Source organism: Hoplias malabaricus, chromosome 13, assembly GCF_029633855.1.
Source record: "Hoplias malabaricus isolate fHopMal1 chromosome 13, fHopMal1.hap1, whole genome shotgun sequence".
Classification (NCBI taxonomy): Eukaryota; Metazoa; Chordata; class Actinopteri; order Characiformes; family Erythrinidae; genus Hoplias; species Hoplias malabaricus.
The window spans coordinates 10246062-10263561 of record NC_089812.1 but is presented as its reverse complement, the minus strand read 5'-3'; the positions used below and the strand labels follow the sequence as shown (position 1 = coordinate 10263561).

At 44.7% G+C, this 17500-nt stretch overlaps 1 protein-coding gene across 2 annotated transcripts in view; it reads left to right on the top strand.

The window, feature by feature from the left end:
* nfkb1 (nuclear factor of kappa light polypeptide gene enhancer in B-cells 1) overlaps positions 1-13243 on the top strand; it is a 40073-nt gene extending 26830 nt beyond the window's left edge. For both annotated transcript variants that reach the window (XM_066642488.1, XM_066642489.1), the window contains exons 12-24: positions 1808-1957; positions 2063-2158; positions 2456-2638; positions 2864-3005; positions 3862-3976; positions 4362-4563; positions 4787-4956; positions 5783-5885; positions 6042-6175; positions 6817-6877; positions 7093-7259; positions 7414-7534; positions 9617-13243. In XM_066642488.1, the coding sequence (XP_066498585.1) occupies positions 1808-1957; positions 2063-2158; positions 2456-2638; positions 2864-3005; positions 3862-3976; positions 4362-4563; positions 4787-4956; positions 5783-5885; positions 6042-6175; positions 6817-6877; positions 7093-7259; positions 7414-7534; positions 9617-9777 (1805 nt within the window). In that variant the 3' untranslated portion in view covers positions 9778-13243. The remainder of the gene's footprint in view (positions 1-1807; positions 1958-2062; positions 2159-2455; positions 2639-2863; positions 3006-3861; positions 3977-4361; positions 4564-4786; positions 4957-5782; positions 5886-6041; positions 6176-6816; positions 6878-7092; positions 7260-7413; positions 7535-9616) is intronic.
* The last annotated feature ends 4257 nt before the right edge of the window (positions 13244-17500 follow it).

The following is a 17500-nucleotide window of genomic DNA, read 5'->3' as shown; positions in this document are numbered from 1 at the left end:
AACAGAGTTATAGGTACAGAGTATACACCCAGCAGTACAAGACTTTGCTTTTTAAACACCCACCAAACTAAAAGAACCCACTCATCACCCACAGATCATCCATAAAATATCACCTCTATATAACGCTTCACTTAGCACACTTATTAAGCACAAAACACACTTAATATGATGCATTTGAGTGTTTGACAGCACCATGAGTCAAACCCCTGGTGCCATCCCCTGACCTAGCTCTCTGAGCTCTCTGTGAGTGGGTAAACCCCATCTCTGAGCTCAGCATTAGCCAACAAGGGAGCTTATAAACTGACGTAAGAGCATGTCTCCTTCAGACATGTTGACCTCCATTGGTCTTACATGTGGGAACTGGCTTCACATGTCTCAGGAAGAGCATCTTCTGCCTTCTCTCAGCATGAAGGCTTCCTGTGATTAGGGGAGACCTGGACAACTGGAGGAAAATGTTGTCCCTAAATTTGATGAATTACTTTCTTTTAATTAATTAATATAATTTAATTAATGTACTTTTCTCGTTTTGGCCCTCAGCCCACCACAAACATTGCAATCCTTTGGACCATCAGTAGTTTGTAGGTTCTACAACACCACCCATATCAATATTTATCCATAACGCACAGATCAAGAAACCACCCCAACATTTTCACATACCAACTATGGTCCACCTTCAGGTAATAAATGGAAAAAAACACCCACAATTTGTCACCTTTTAATCTGCTACCTGAAGAAGGTGGAAAGTATTTCTCTCCCACATTCATATGACAGAATAGGGCTCTCGGTTGCTATGCAACAGAAATATGCCTGCGTTTTATAAACTATAAATTTCCAGAAAACTTTGGGCAATTTGTAAAACGCAGTAAATACAAGGAATAATTGCCAATGTATTAATTGGATACATTTGGATTTGATCCCTGAAACACACTCTAGAAAAGTAGTTTATTAGTAGAATAAACTAAAAAGCAGAGTGTTAGTCAAAGGTTTATAGAAAACACATGCCACACCACATTTGGATCGTTACACTGAAGGTAAAAAATAGTTTGTTTGCTCATCACTTCATGCCAAAATTTAAAAAAAGGTATTTTGTCATCTTCCAAACTTAATATTGTGAAATGCTTCAAGAAATCTGGAGAAATAGCAGTCAATGTTGGGTAAGGCTGGGCATGAGTGTGATCTTCGAGCCCTCAGATGGCACTGCATACGAAACTGTCGTGCTACATTGACATTTATAACCCCTTTGTCTTGGGAGTATTCGGTCGTCATTTAAAAGTCCACCAATGCACCACTTAACTCTTAAACCTCTAGAACCTCTAATGAGTTCTTTATGGCCAAGGTCATCACAAATGTTCCAAAAGTCAGTGGAAAACTTTGCTGGCATCAGAAGAGTCCATGTTTCAGCTTGTTTTCAACAAAAAAAAAAAAAAAAAAACTAATGCGTACTAATGAAGAACTTGTACATTCAGACACTTATCAGGTGCGAAAGCCAACATCTCTCATGGTATGAAGATGCATGGGTGACTTGTGAGAAGTTTCCACTGCTGTGGAGGCGAAAATTGGGTTTTTAGAGACATATATGCTTCCGCCAAGATGACATATTTTTATCTGAATTATGGCAAGTCCGTTCTGCAGATCTTTAACCATTCGTATCCTCAGTCCCCCAGTTTATTAAACAGTGGAATGAAAAGGAAAGGTGATGTCACACATAGTAAACATGTTCCTGTCCAACTGACTGACTTATTTCCTTCATGATTATAAGATTAGGAGGAAATCTGCGTTTGTAGTAATGTTAATATTGTGTTGACAGATAAGGAGGAGGTCCAGAGGAAGAGGCAGAAGACCCTGCCCAATTTCCCAGACTATGGGGGCTCAGGGAGTGGAGCTGGGGGTATGTACAGAGGAGCAGGAGGTGGTCCTACAACAGGAGGTGGCCATACTGGAGCCGGAGGAGCTGGAGGTACATGATCACCACATTCCATCCATTGTTAAATTAAGCAGATATTATTATTATTATTATTATTCGTCTTTTTTCCTGTGTATAATCATGTTGTGTTTTGTGTAGGTCACTACTACCAGGGCTATTCCAATTATAACAACTTTAACTCAGGATACGGCTTCCCTCCGTCTATGGGCGGTGGAGGCACCGGTATAAAACACAGTGAGTTTCTGATTTTTATTTCCTGTAGTGAGTTTCCTAGTGAATTGCTAAGAAATACTGGGTGACTCATGTAGACTCATGTTGACACTTCTCATTATCAGATTGCTGACGTACTCTTAAATATGCTGAAAGTGTTAATGTCAGGTGTTTTTTACTGAAGTTACCAGATTGTGATGTATTGTGTATGCACAAACTCTGTTAGCTGGATGTTGAAGGGTACTATATGTAATACTTTATAAAGCAGTTATTACATACATATCAATTATAACTCCTGAATTAGATAACTTTAATTCTCAGCAGGGACTCGGGGCCCTGTGGAGGATGATGAAGACAGTGACAGCGATATAGACGATGACCCAGGCTCAGCCGGAGGGGTCAGAGGCTGTGTCAAGCCTCGAGACACAACACCACAAGAGAAGAGTGACGAGAGTGAGGCCTTGGAGGAGCTCCAGTCTGGAGAGAGTGAGGCAGTAGTTTCAGGTGAGTTACAGAAACGGCCTCAGAAAAGGCATCAGAGTGCGGTCCACTCATTCCAAATATAGTTTTCAAAGGCACATATCATGGAAGCAGGGAGTTTTAATGGAGTAAATGTGATTCTGATTTCACTGAATTGCTCTTTTCAGATCGATGCTTCACTATTTACGCTCCTAATATCTCAAAATCATTGAAGACTCCACACTACTGTGTGTGTCTCTCTCTCTGCAGAGTGTGTGTTCGAGCCACAGTTAGCGGAGCTGGCACAGAAACACGCTTCTGCTTTGTTTGAATATGCAGTGAGTGGTGATGCTCGCAGACTTCTGGCCCCACAGCGCCCCCTAATGGTCACCCAGGACGAAAACGGAGACACGTACGTATCTCATTATGTCTTTTTTCATTTTTATGTTGCATTTATTTTCCTATTATTTCAGAGAAATGTAAAACAAGACCCTCTTCACTTCTATCCTCTACAACCACATGAGTCAGGGCACTTAAAAATAGAGCAATGTTAGTCAGAAGGGTTAAGCAAGACTAAGGCACTTCACTTGGGGTGTGACAGAATTCTTGCAGATGGTCAGTAATGTGTGAAATCATTGATATATGAATATCAATTGTGTGGGGAATATCATTGTGTGGGGTGGTGGGAGTTCAATGATGAGCACCTTGAGTCACCAAAGGTGAAAGGCAGGGTCCATGGGGAAATGTGTATTAGTCATTGGGCAGTAAAGGGCACGCAGGCTCTGGAGCGACCCCAGCACAGTTTAGTTTTAATTTTAGACAAGCTGAGTATTTAAATTTGTTCGTGTGTGTGTCCTGAGTTACAAAGTTTTGAAGACAAACCTAACTGTGCCCTATTCACTGTATAGTGACATATTTTCCAGGTTCCACCATTTTGTAGTAGCATCTGAACGCATAGCAGACACTATGCTCAAAATATCCCACAATGCACTGCAAAAAAGTAGTGTATAACTCATGTATGTTAGTAAATAGCAGGTACCCATAACCCTCTTATTTGTTAAAAACCCACATTAACCCACATTAGTGTCCGAAATCGTTCACTGCTTTCCTGAATTCAACTCCTTGTAGTAGTGCATTGCATAGTGAGGAATATAGGGAATAATGAATAGGAAGCTATTTCGGACACGGCACTAGTTCAAGCCCCTACAAATTCTGCCCAGTCCCATGAAAACTCCCTAACACTGGGTTGTGTGCTTCTTCTTTCACAGGGGTCTACACTTGGGTGTGATCCACAGTCAAACAGATGCAGTGAGGAGTCTAGCCCAGGTTATTTCAGCCATTCCTGGAGAGGATGTAGTTAACATCAGGAATGACTTGTATCAGGTGATTTAAACACACCCACAAACATTCTCACGCACACGCAATCTTGTATTTGTGAACTGTGGGGATATTACATAAACTTCCATTCATTTTCTGGAGACTTACCATTGTCTTCTGTCTTAGCTCTAACACTAACCCTAGCTCTAAATTTAACCCAAACTTTTCAACATAAAGATATAATGATTTACAGTGTGGGGAGCAAATGGTGGTCCCCACTTGGAAGTTTGTTAACAGGTCTGGGTCCCCACAATGTGGTATATTCCTGGTACACACACACTTATATTTAAGAATCCCATAGACATAGTCAGGCATACTACTATTACAACCTGTTGCATCATATAGTAGTAAATACAGTAGTGTGGGATTAATGTCTGTTGTCATATCCCAGACTCCTTTGCACCTGGCGGTGGTGACTCGGCAGAAAGAGGCGATGGAGGCATTGCTTGCGGCTGGTGCTGATGTCACGCTTGTTGATCGCCATGGCAACACAGCACTGCACCTCGCAGCCCAGCACCAGAGTGGGGAGATGGTTAGGTTGCTATTGCGCCACAGAGGGGTGTTGGAGATGACCAGCGTACCAAACACAGCAGGTACACCATCACACTGGGCCCTTCTTATTTCACTTTCAATTTGTGAGGCTATGAGTGGTCCCACGGTGAGAATTAACATCTGGGGGTGATTTGTTAAGTGTTTGATGAAGGTAATGAGGGTCCACCTCTCTGTAGCAGATGCCCTATATGCAATATGGCCTGACGTGTTTGGACAGCTGTTAGATTTTTTTTGTACCAAAATCAAGGGTGTGTGTGTGTGTAGGTCTGTGTCCACTGCACCTAGCTGTACTAGCTAACAGCCTGAACAGTGTGAGGGTTCTTCTGGAGGGCGGGGCGAGTGTGGAGGTTCAGGAGCGCACTTGTGGCCGCACACCGCTTCACCTGGCAACCGAACACGACAATGTCTCATTAGCCGGCTGCCTACTGTTGGAGGTGAGTCTGTGTGCTCTGACACTCTGATAATATGACATGGCAATCATGACATTGTGCCGATGTGTTACACTCATTCATTCGTTCATTATCTGTAAGCGCTTATCGAGTTCAGGATCGCGGTGGGTCCAGAGCCTACCTGGAATCATTGGGCGTAAGGCAGGAATACACCCTGGAGGGGGCGCCAGTCCTTCAGAGGGCAACACACACACATTCACTCACACACTCACACCTACGGACACTTTTGAGTCGCCAATCCACCTACCAACGTGTGTTTTTGGACTGTGGGAGGTAACAGGAGCACCTGGAGGAAACCCACGCAGACACAGGGAGAACACAACACACTCCTCACAGACAGTCACCCGGAGGAAACCCACGCATACACAGGGAGAACACACCACACTCCTCACAGACAGTCACCCGGAGGAAACCCATGCAGACACAGGGAGAATACAACACACTCCTCACAGACAGTCACCCGGAGGAAACCCACGCAGGCACAGGGAGAACACACCACACTCCTCACAGACAGTCACCCGGAGGAAACCCACGCAGACACAGGGAGAACACACCACACTCCTCACAGACAGTCACCCGGAGGAAACCCACACAGACACAGGGAGAACACACCACACTCCTCACAGACAGTCACCTGGAGCGCGAATCGAACCCACAACCTCCAGGTCCCTGGAGCTGTGTGACACTACCTGCTTGCGCCACCATACTGCCCCTGTATTACACTCATAATGTAAAATATACATATAAAAAAACGTGTGCTCACAGTAATATTTAGCTTGTGTAAACAAGTTTAAACATTTGTTTATTGCAGGGTGACGCTAACGTGGACAGCGTGACCTACAACGGCTCCACCCCTCTCCACATCGCAGCAGGACGGGGCTCACTCAAACTGAGCGCGCTCCTTGTGGCTGCAGGTATGTCACAGATTTGTGGGCAAAATTCAAACCCTGCTGTATGAAGAATAGTGGTGTTATCCACTGTGCTTGTCCAACTTAGTACCGTTATTTAATTCAGTCTTGTAGATGAGGAGTAGAGATTGTTTCACCGACACAACTGCTTTTCTGCCACAGGTGCCGAACCTCAGAAAGAGAACTACGAGCCGCTCTTCTTCAGAGAAGAAGAGTGCTGCATGGCAGACGAGGAGGAGGAGGACGAAGGCTACGTCCCAGGGACTACCCCTCTCCACATGGCCGCATCCCCAGAGGTCCGAGTCACTCTACATGTGTCACACAATAATCTGTGATTTTGAAAGTAGTGTGTTTTTGCGAGGTGTCATACGGATTGCATATTCATTGTGGCTGTGGTTGGTCAAAACTTTGTATTAAAGCAAAATGGAAGCAAATCAAGTTGGGTGTGAAGTGGTCAACGGGCAAAGGAAACATTTTTATTTATTATTCGATTCAGAACGATTGAGTAACACAATCACGGCAACGAGGCAGAAGCAGGACCTCTTACACATACACAGATACATATGGCCAAAAATGTGTGGACAGTGTATTCTGAAATCAATGGTGATTTTGAAATCTGGGAAATGTTAGAACCCTGCTGTGAGCGGTTGATTTCGTTATGTCTGTTCCAGTTTTTCAAACCACAGAAAAAGCCAAACCGCTGTAAACATTCCCTGGTATAGGATTTTTGACGTATCTCTCGTCTCTGATATTAACACCAGCAGTGCAACAGAATCCCTAAAGGAAGGTTTAATAAAAAATAGTCCACCTTTTAAACCCAGTAGGGTTTCTGCGACAACGTCAACAGAAAGTGCTTCCGAACAGCGACCAACATGAAGTGTTTATTCATATATTTATTATTTTTAAAATTGTTTTGTTGATTGATTGATTCTTCCAGGTGCGGGAAATCTTGAATGGCAAAGAGTACCAGCCCACCACTGTCTTTATTCCTCCACAAGGTAAACACATCCTTACAATTTAATACAAAATAAATATCATTTACTAAGCATACCGCATCATATTTACTGTCACACCGCTGAAGTGAAATGACTGTGATCAGTGGATGATGAAGTTGTGTTTGCAGTGTGGTCAGGGGGTTAGTGAGAGGACAGGCTGTGAATGATGTCTGTGTGTGTGTGGGTGGTGTGTACTATGTGTGTTGTGATGTTGGCAGGAGACATGCGAAATGTGAGTGCGGAGACGAAGCATGCGCTGAGTCAGTGTCTGGAGGAGTCGGCAGGTGGGTGGGAGAGTCTGGCTCATGCGCTGGGACTCGGCATCCTTATCAACGCCTTCCGCCTCAGCCCTCACCCCGCCTCCACGCTGCTGGATAGTTACGAGGTACTGCCGTCGATAGCCCACACTCACGGCTAGGGAACTGTTGATGTTGTTGCTATTTAAACTGCAGATATTAATTTTGTGCAGGTGTTTCATGGAGAGCATTACTTTGTAGTGTCATCTGTAATGAACTGACTGTCCTGTCCTTGGTGTGTAGGTTTCAGGGGGAACAGTTCGAGAGCTCTTTGCGGGTTTGAGGAGCATTGGCAACAGTGGAGCTGTCGGCATACTGCGGGAGCACTGTGTGTGTGAGGAAAATGACCAGACTGATACCACTGGTAGGAATCAGTTGATAAAAACACACACAATGCTCACAAAAACAAGATGTTATGATAACTACAGTAGCATCCTGTGTGATTCAGTGATGTGTGTGTGTGTGTGTGTGTGTGTGTGTGTGTGTGTGTGTGTGTGTGTCCCAGTGTTGTTCTGAATTCAGTGCCAGAGACAGAGATAAACAGATAGAATCAGGACAGAGTCATTGTCGGTCCACTGTTTAAAACAAGATCAGATCATTGTGATATATATATATATTCTTATGTTATACGTGTGGTAACTGAGTTCAGAGCCATCCTGCTAAGCTTGTGAACATTGGAGAAAGGTAGCCAACGCGCCTTGTCACACTGAACACAGCCCCAGAAAACACACAGCTGGAGAACTTTCCTGTTTTTATTTCCGTTTATTTATTTATATAACTTTCTGTGAAAGACCCATCCAGCTGCACTGCATCATAAGGCTCTGTGCTCTTTCTCGAGTTTCTGAAGCTCGACACAGCCACGGACACCATCACAGTTCGCACTGAAGAAGGGCCCACTATACTTTTCTGGGCCCTCAACCAATTAATGTTGGTGAAAATTAGAAATTAGGTTCAGGAACAGGAACCAAACCCATACAAGAGCTATTAGTAGTGTGTTACTCAGGTTGTGTATTGATGCTGTATATATTACCTGTATATGAGAACAAATCAGTGTATAACAGTGGATATAATCCTCTTGTTTTAGATGGAGGGGGACTACTGTAATATTGTTTTCACTGTTGTTTATTGTTGCGCTTTACTTGGAAAAGACCACAATATTAAAGGTCAGGGTTTAGTGGTATGTGCTGGCATCGTGATTTAAATTCCCAGATGATGTCAGGTTCTTGTTTATTGCTGTGGTTTTTAGGTAATGATGGAATTCTGCCTCTATATCATTCTTTACCTTGTTTGAACACCAGCAGTGCGTCATAGCTGGGCTTTCCCTAACCCAGGGACAGCCAAACAGGCGTTACTGTAGTTTCTGTCCCCTGTGTGTGTGTGTGTGTGTGTGTGTGTGTGTGTGTGTGTGTGTGTGTGTGTGTGTGTGTGTGTGTGTGTGGGTGGGTGTGTGGGTGGGTGTGTGGGTGGGTGTGTGTGGGTGGGTGAGTGTGAGAGAGAGAGAGAGAGAGAGACAGAGAGAGAGAGAGACAGAGAAAGAAAGGGGGGGGGGGCAGAGAGACATATAGAAAGAGAGATGACAACACACTGTTGGAGTAAAGCAGAACGGAGGGGGGTTTCCCAGGAAGGGGAAGTGAGATCCCACTGCAGTTGTGTGTGTGTGTGTGTGTGTGTGTGTGTGTGTGTGTGTGTGTGAGTGAGTGATTCACACAGCTGGAGAAGATGTAACTAAACCAAACTCTAGTTCTGACGGGGAAAGTGTTAAAGGGAAACAGGGACTTTCGGTGACTTTACCTTTCTGTTGTTCTTCTCAATGTTTGTACAGAAACCAAGAAACAATATGAGTCAATGAACAGAAAGCTCACTGTTTTCTATTTTTACTACTTACTATACATAGAAGAATGTAGTAAATAATGTACACTCTTTTCTGTACTGTGATAGTAGTCTGCTGTTTATAATAAACGTCATTCACTCTCAGTAAAAGAATACAAACATTGTAAATGTATCTTTAAATAAACAATGGTTTTAAGCCCATTTTTTGTTCCCTAAAGGTACATTACATTCTCTTTTCCAGAAGATATCTTTAGTTATAGAACTGTAAAGTGTAAATTTGGATTGTACTACTGTCGCATGATGTTTCTCTCTTTCTCTTGTCCTTTCTATCACTCTTTTCTCTCTCTTTATCCCTGGTCCCTCCCTCTCTTTCGTTCTCTCTCACAACTCATTCACTCTTTCATTCATTCATGAACTCTCCCCTGTCCCTCTCTCCTCTTGGTTTCTGTCTTCATCTTTGTCACCAATCTGTCTGTCTCCCTTTGTCCTCTTCACTTTGTTCTCAATTTCTGTCATGCACTCTCTCTGTTTCATTTCCATCTCAAACTCTCTTCCCCTCAAACTCTTTCTCACCTCTTCTTTGTTCTCTCTCTCTCTCTCTCTCTCTCTCTCTCAGTGTGCGAAGGTCTTCAAGAGCTGAAGCTGGGCGCATTGGACGAGTGCGGAATGTGCGACAGCGGCGTCGAGACGTCCTTCCAGAGGCCCAGCCTCAGCCTGGCCGACTCGCTCTGCGGACAGCTGGATCCACAGCTGGCCGCAGCTCTGACCGAGGTTTGACTGCAGCGCATACGGTGGGACGGACAGCAACACGTACTCTCATGCTGCCCAGACTGAAACAGTCGACCTTGAACTCTGAAGTTTTACTCCTAAAACATGCTCCCTCGTCTCCGGAGCCACCCGCACACCTCTCACTGTGGTCACCCATAGTGCCAGAACTGACCACGTGCCTCAGAACTTTCTGCATGGCTAAGAAGCTCTGGAGCCATGTCCATTGTGCAGATCACAACAAGCCAAGGCTCTTTGACTAAAGAGTGATTTAGTTTGTGGCTGTAATGATGTGCTACATTTCCTTATGTGCTACATGTCCAAAATGATTTAGACACCTCTTGTCTTTAGTAAAGCTCTGTCAGATCTTTACAGGAGAGTAGAAGCTTTCTGAACGGTTGGTCCACGATCTTTTGGGTATAGAATCATCAACACAATAGGTGTTCCCTTGAATTGGAAGCAGCTCTGGTGTCTATAAAGTTTTGGACATGTAGTGTATACGGACAGGATGATTTCGGCAGGCTCTTGGCTGGACGTGACAGATATGTACATTTTTTATTTAATTTTATGCTTGTATTTTTTTTATTCGGTGCGATATTGTTTTTATTGATTTATGGTGTTTTGTAAAGGACGTCACAATGGTAATGTCTAGTTTCTCTCCGGTCATTCACAAAAGACGAGGTAAGCTATAGTATGGACAGCTGCCTGATATTGACAGAAGGATTATGGGACTAGTTATGATTAGGGGTGTAAATCCGAACATCAAATTTACTTCATTGTATTGTAACTGTGTTCTCCCTGTGTCTGCAAGGGTTTCCTTCGGGTGCTCCGGTTTCCTCCCACAGTCTAAAAACACACGCTGGTAGGTGGATTGGCGACTCAAAAGTGTCCGTAGGTGTGAGTGTGAGTGTGAGTGTGTGTCACCCTGTGAAGGACTGGCGCCCCCTCCAGGGTGTATTCCCGCCTTGCGCCCAATGATTCCAGGTAGGCTCTGGACCCACCGCGACCCTGAACTGGATAAGGGTTACAGAGAATGAATGAATTAATGAATGTATTGTAACTATTCGACCCTGGCGTTGCCATAGACACCCACAGCCTACGCACAGAAACACTGATATGGGGTGTGTCTGAGTTTGGAAGAAGACCACAGAGGAAATAGACAGATTTTTTTTTAGCATTTTTAGCTTTTACATATTAAATACTGAGCGATGTTGGGTTTGAATCAGTTATAAAGGGTGTCCAGAAACTTTTGGACACGTTATAGACACATGTATTATGTCACGTACGCAGGTGCTTGTTGCTAGAAACTAAGACGACTGATCGGTGAGTTCTACCCATGTTCTAATCTATATGCCGTCCTCTGAATAATCGCCAGGTAATGAACGTTACTTAGTGCTCTCCTCCAAGCGCATTGAGCTGTTTAAAGATACAGGAAGAACCCCGCTCTCTGAAAGAACCAGACAGCAGGTTTGTTCTGGAAGCTGTGTTTGTTGAAGGATGCAGCACTCAGACACCATTGTGATTGGCTGAGTTTTGAAATGCCAGTTAATGAGAGTTACGTAGTGGTCTCCTCTGAACGTGTTGAGCCTGCTGACGATGTCAGGGCCGTTCAGTTATCGGCTTGAACCTTCGGTGTGTTTACACTCCTAGTCCCTGATTTAAACGTACACAGCTGTGACTATGACTTTCAGTCTTTTGTGAATGAAAGAGTGAGTAAAGAGCATAATTTTGAGTTTGAATATTCAGGGTTTATGGAAAGATTTTTTTTAACCATTTGGACTGAATCCTGCCTCAGGAATGCTGCACTCCTAGAACGCATTTTGGACAATGAATGCCTTCATATCGTTCTCCCAAAGCTCCGGAAAACCTGACTTTCTACTGATTCCTGCAGTGATGACAATTCTTTTTTATTATTATTTTTCTTTTTTCCCCCCTTTGAAGCCCACTAGGCTTTTTTCAATATTATTATTATCATTATTATTATTAATAATAATAAAGTATTTTGGAGGGGGAAACAGAGGTATATAAGAGCTATGTAAGTTTCTAAAGCCAGGTTTAAACAAACCGAATCGAATCCGATTTATATAATAATCCGAATTGGTGACCCGTAGTGTAAACAGCAAAAATCCACTTCATATCACACTTTATCAGAAGATTGTTTCAAAGTGGATCACTGAACACGTGACTTAACTGGAGCTGTCTGATGAGATTTTATGTTTTGTTTTGTTTTTTTCATGTTTTAAGGGTGGGGCTTTTCTCCTTCCTGCCTTCATCATCGTTCCTATGACAACGTGCAACATCGTCAGATCTGTTTTAGATGTAGGGACAAAACCGGATTTTGTTCTCTAGTGTGAACACAGCCTAGAAAATGTGGAACTAGCTTCACTGCAATAGTGCATTTCTTTCATGACTTTTTTTCTTTTCTTACTCTCACATTGGACAATTTGGGTGGGTGCTGACCTTTATTCTCTCTGTTAGTGGTGCTAACGTTGGATGCAGTTCTTTTGCAACGATGACATAAATTCTGATGAAATGACGTTGCGTTTGTTGATGATTTTTGTTGAAAAATCTGCTTATTCTCCAGAGTGTGTTTCATAAGCTGTGAGAGGGAATTGATTTCTCCACCCCACTGTGTGTTTGTTTCTATTAGTTTTGTGTATTTTTTTTTTTCTTGTTGTTACAAACTGTTCCGAACTTAAAAGCTCAAGGGTTGTGTGAGTTAGGTGTGTGTACTTGTGTTAGGACTGCACGATATGGGTATAATATGTTTATGTTCGACAATCAGAGGTGGCACAATACCACTGTTGTCTGATACTGATACCGATATTGAAACCTTCCGGTATCGGCTGACGTTGATATATTTTCCTGAAACATTTTTACACTCCAAAATGAACTGTATTTAAATACAACATCTCAGACTACTTAGACACTCTACTACTTCAAACGTGGAATAAATACACAGCTAAAGACATCACATCACTTAATGAAAGTGTGTGCTATTTCAGGGTAGATTGGTTACACTATTTCATTAAATTGGACATAATGATGGGCGCAGAAGGTAGGGTCGCAGTCACACAGCTCCAGGGACCTGGAGGTTGTGGGTTAAAGTCCCGCTCCAGGTGACTGTCTGTGAGGAGTGTGGTGTGTTCTCCCTGTGTCTGTGTGGGTTTCCTCCGGGTGACTGTCTGTGAGGAGTGTGGTGTGTTCTCCCTGTGTCTGTGTGGGTTTCTTCTGGGTGACTGTCTGTGAGGAGTGTGGTGTGATCTCCCTGTGTCTGTGTGGGTTTCTTCTGGGTGACTGTCAGTGAGGAGTGTGGTGTGATCTCCCTGTGTCTGCGTGGGTTTCCTCCGGGTGACTGTCTGTGAGGAGTGTGGTGTGTTCTCCCTGTGTCTGCGTGTCTTTCCTCCGGGTGACTGTCTGTGAGGAGTGTGGTGTGTTCTCCCTGTGTCTGCGTGGGTTTCCTCCGGGTGACTGTCTGTGAGGAATGTGGTGTGTTCTCTCTGTGTCTGCGTGGGTTTCCTCCGGGTGACTGTCTGTGAGGAATGTGGTGTGTTCTCCCTGTGTCTGCGTGGGTTTCCTCAGGGTGACTGTCTGTGAGGAGTGTGGTGTGTTCTCTCTGTGTCTGTGTGGGTTTCCTCCGGGTGACTGTCTGTGAGGAGTGTGGTGTGTTCTCTCTGTGTCTGCGTGGGTTTCCTCCGGGTGACTGTCTGTGAGGAGTGTGGTGTGTTCTCCCTGTGTCTGCGTGGGTTTTCTCCGGGTGACTGTCTGTGAGGAGTGTGGTGTGTTCTCTCTGTGTCTGCGTGGGTTTCCTCCGGGTGACTGTCTGTGAGGAGTGTGGTGTGTTCTCCCTGTGTCTGTGTGGGTTTCCTCCGGGTGACTCTCTGTGAGGAGTGTGGTGTGTTCTCTCTGTGTCTGCGTGGGTTTCCTCCCACAGTCCAAAAACATACGTTGGTAGGTGGATTGGCGACTCAAAAGTGTCCGTAGGTGTGAATGTGTAAGTGTATGTTGCCCTGTGAAGGACTGGCGCCCCCTCCAGGGTGTATTCCAATGATTCCAGGTAGGCTCTGGACCCACTGCGACCCTGAACTGGATAAGGGTTACAGATAATGAATGAATGGACTTAATGATCCAATCCAATGTATTCTGTTGATCTCTGCCCCATAATGATGCCTCTAGTGTCAGTTATGATACATTAATAACTTTTATTTCTAGGAGTGCATTAAAAACACATTAGTTAACGTTTAATGGGATATGGATAAAAAAATGGCCTCCATTATTTTGACCAAATATAAAGATCATTGACTGCAATTGGTCAGAAACTTCCCTTCGCACAGAAAAACAAAGGGATTGGTTAGATTGCTCATTTGAATATTTGATTCATTAATGATATCTTGTGCAGCCCTGATTTGAATGTATTCGTTCTCTTCCACCTCCTGTTTCACACCAAACCATTGTGAATGACACATACTTCTCAACTGAAAATCTTTGCCAGACTTTCTTGGAAAGTAGGTGGACTTTCCCTTTCCAAATGAGCCTGGCTAGAGTTCTCTTTTAATGGTGTTTGTTCTGCAGCCCTCTCTACCAGTTCATACATTGGTGAAGTGACCCATCAGGCCACTGGATGAATGTATGGAAACATTTAAAGAAGCAAGTCAGTTATTTCCTCAACACCCATTAGAGAACCATATTTATGAATGTGATGATTATTATTTATTATTTCTATTAAGTACAGCTCAAATCAGACGGCTTTTTAGTCTCTGAACGAACCAGGTTATGCTCCATAGAGCGGGTCCCCCACATGGAGGTGTTCATGTCTTAGTACAGAGTCTCGGACACATCCAAACAGCTAGGTGACAGTATAATGGATGTTTCTAGTTGGAGAAAATGGCTGATTGCTACTTTAATCCACGACTTTCCCACAGTCCACCACTGCTGGTTATTTTGTCTTTTTTTTCAGTGATGTCCGGACTATCTGAGCTTTCTGATCTTTTCTCATTCCCTTGGACTTGAACTCTCTGGACTACAGCTTTGGACATGGACTTCTTATCATCTGCTTTCTGTTAAACTGACTCCAGCAGGATGTTTTCAATTCTTGCAGCGTGTGTTGTTTTTATGAACATATGGCGTGTGTAATGTGGACAAAAGACGGCAGTAAATCTGTTGGAGAAACCTACACCAAAGGTTTGATTGGCACTGTGTTTTTCCAAGTCTGTATTTATAGGGTCCTATAAATGAGTGCAGATGGGGGAATTAATGAGGCTTGCTCACAGGATTTGTTGTGATTTTTGTTTTTATAATAAAATTGTTTATCATATGCTGGCGTTTGAGTTTTTACTGTTTGGAAATGTTTAGAGACCACCATTCATTTCCTGTTTGAATGATTCAGGGGCACGGTGTCACACAGCTCCAGGGTGACTGTCTGTGAGGAGTTCTCTCTGTGTTCGTGTGGGTTTCCTCTGGTTTCCTCCCACAGTCCAAAAACACACATTGGTAGGTGGGTTGGCAACTCGTAGGTGTGAGTGAATGTGTGTGTGTGTTGCCCTGTGAAGGACTGGCGCCCCCTCCAGGGTGTATTCCCGCCTTGCACCCAATGATTCCAGGTAGGCTCTGGACCCACCGCGACCCTGAACTGGATAAGGGTTACAGATAATGAATGAATGAATGAAAGGGTCACGGTGGGTCTGGAGCCACCCCATAATCACAGGGTGCAATGTGGGAACACACCCTGGAGGAGGCGCCAGTCCTTTGCAGGGCATCATACGCTAATTTGGGATGCATCTGCTACAAGAGCTTGATTCCCTCCCGTGTCTTGAGGACGAAAGCTGTAAGGGCTGTGTATCTGGTGGGGGCAGATTCTGTGGTCAGCCAGGAGACTCCTAACAACCATACTGTGCACATGCATGGATCAGTAACATTAACACTGCCTCCTTTTTCCTGCACTCACTGTCCATTCAATGGAGTTTAAATATCAATGCGGGACTGAGAATACTCCACCAACCAAATGTATCCAGCCAACAGTGTCCTTGTCCATTGATGAAGGAGTAGAGGAAGATCTACACACTGCAGCAACAAACGAGCTACTGTCTCTGACTATACATCTGCAGGGTGGTCCAGTGAGGTAGGAGTGTCTAGCACTGCTGTGTCTGATCCACTTGTACTAGTGTAACACCCTAACACACCACCACCACCATGTCAGTGTCACTTCAGCCTTGAAAGTGATCCACCGCCCAAATCATACTCTTAGCAGGGTGAAAGTGGGCAAACAAAGTATGCAGAGCAACAGGTGGACTCCAGTCTGTAATAGTAGAACTACAAAGTGCTCCTGAATGGTCAGTGCTGCTGAGAAAATGGACACTGAGTGCAGCTACAATGTGACAGATTGGCCGTGTGAGTAGATCCCAATTCAAATGTTCTGTGTCTCTTTGTAATTATCCATGCGGCCACCGGGGGGCAGTAAAAGCGCATGTTATCACTCACATGTTCAGAAGTTAACACCGTGGATTGATTGGATTTTTAATGTCTGATCGGGTTAAATCCTTCGAGGGCCGCGTGATTAATGGACTTCAGCTTTTAATCTGACCTGAAACAGAGAAACCCAAATGGATGTGAGTAATCAACTCCAGGCTTTAGAAGCTCTGCACAGAGCCTTTGGTCAGGAAAGTGCCACTGGGCACTGCTGCAGATGCTGTGGTCTGTCTTAAAGTTTTATAATACAAGCATGACGTCATTTTGAAGTCATTTCAATGAGACATCTTAAAGGGATCATTTGGCCAAAATAAAAAAATATTTAATATAAACATGACCTTATGTAGGACGGCACGGTGGCGCAGCAGGTAGTGTCAGTCACACAGTTCCAGGGACCTGGAGGTTGTGGGTTCGAGTCCTGCTCTGGGTGACTGTCTGTGAGGAGTGTGGTGTGTTCTCCCAGTGTCTGCGTGGGTTTCCTCCAGGTGACTGTCCCTGAGGAGTGTGGTGTGTTCTCCCCGTGTCTGTGTGGGTTTCCTCCGGGTGACTGTCTGTGAGGAGTTGGTGTGTTCTCTCTGTGTCTGCATGGGTTTCCTCCGGGTGACTGTCTGTGAGGAGTGTGGTGTGTTCTCCCTGTGTCTGCATGGGTTTCCTCCGGGTGACTGTCTGTGAGGAGTGTGGTGTGTTCTCCCTGTGTCTGCATGGGTTTCCTCCGGGTGACTGTCTGTGAGGAGTGTGGTGTGTTCTCCCTGTGTCTGCATGGGTTTCCTCCGGGTGACTGTCTGTGAGGAGTTGGTGTGTTCTCTCTGTGTCTGCATGGGTTTCCTCCGGGTGACTGTCTGTGAGGAGTGTGGTGTGTTCTCCCTGTGTCTGCATGGGTTTCCTCCGGGTGACTGTCTGTGAGGAATGTGGTGTGTTCTCCCCGTGTCTGTGTGGGTTTCCTCCGGGTGACTGTCTGTGAGGAGTGTGGTGTGTTCTCCCCGTGTCTGTGTGGGTTTCCTCCGGGTGACTGTCTGTGAGGAGTTGGTGTGTTCTCCCTGTGTCTGCATGGGTTTCCTCCGGGTGACTGTCTGTGAGGAGTGTGGTGTGTTCTCCCTGTGTCTGCATGGGTTTCCTCCGGGTGACTGTCTGTGAGGAGTTGGTGTGTTCTCTCTCTGTGTCTGCGCGGGTTTCCTCCGGGTGACTGTCAGTGAGGAATGTGGTGTGTTCTCCCCGTGTCTGTGTGGGTTTCCTCCGGGTGACTGTCTGTGAGGAGTTGGTGTGTTCTCTC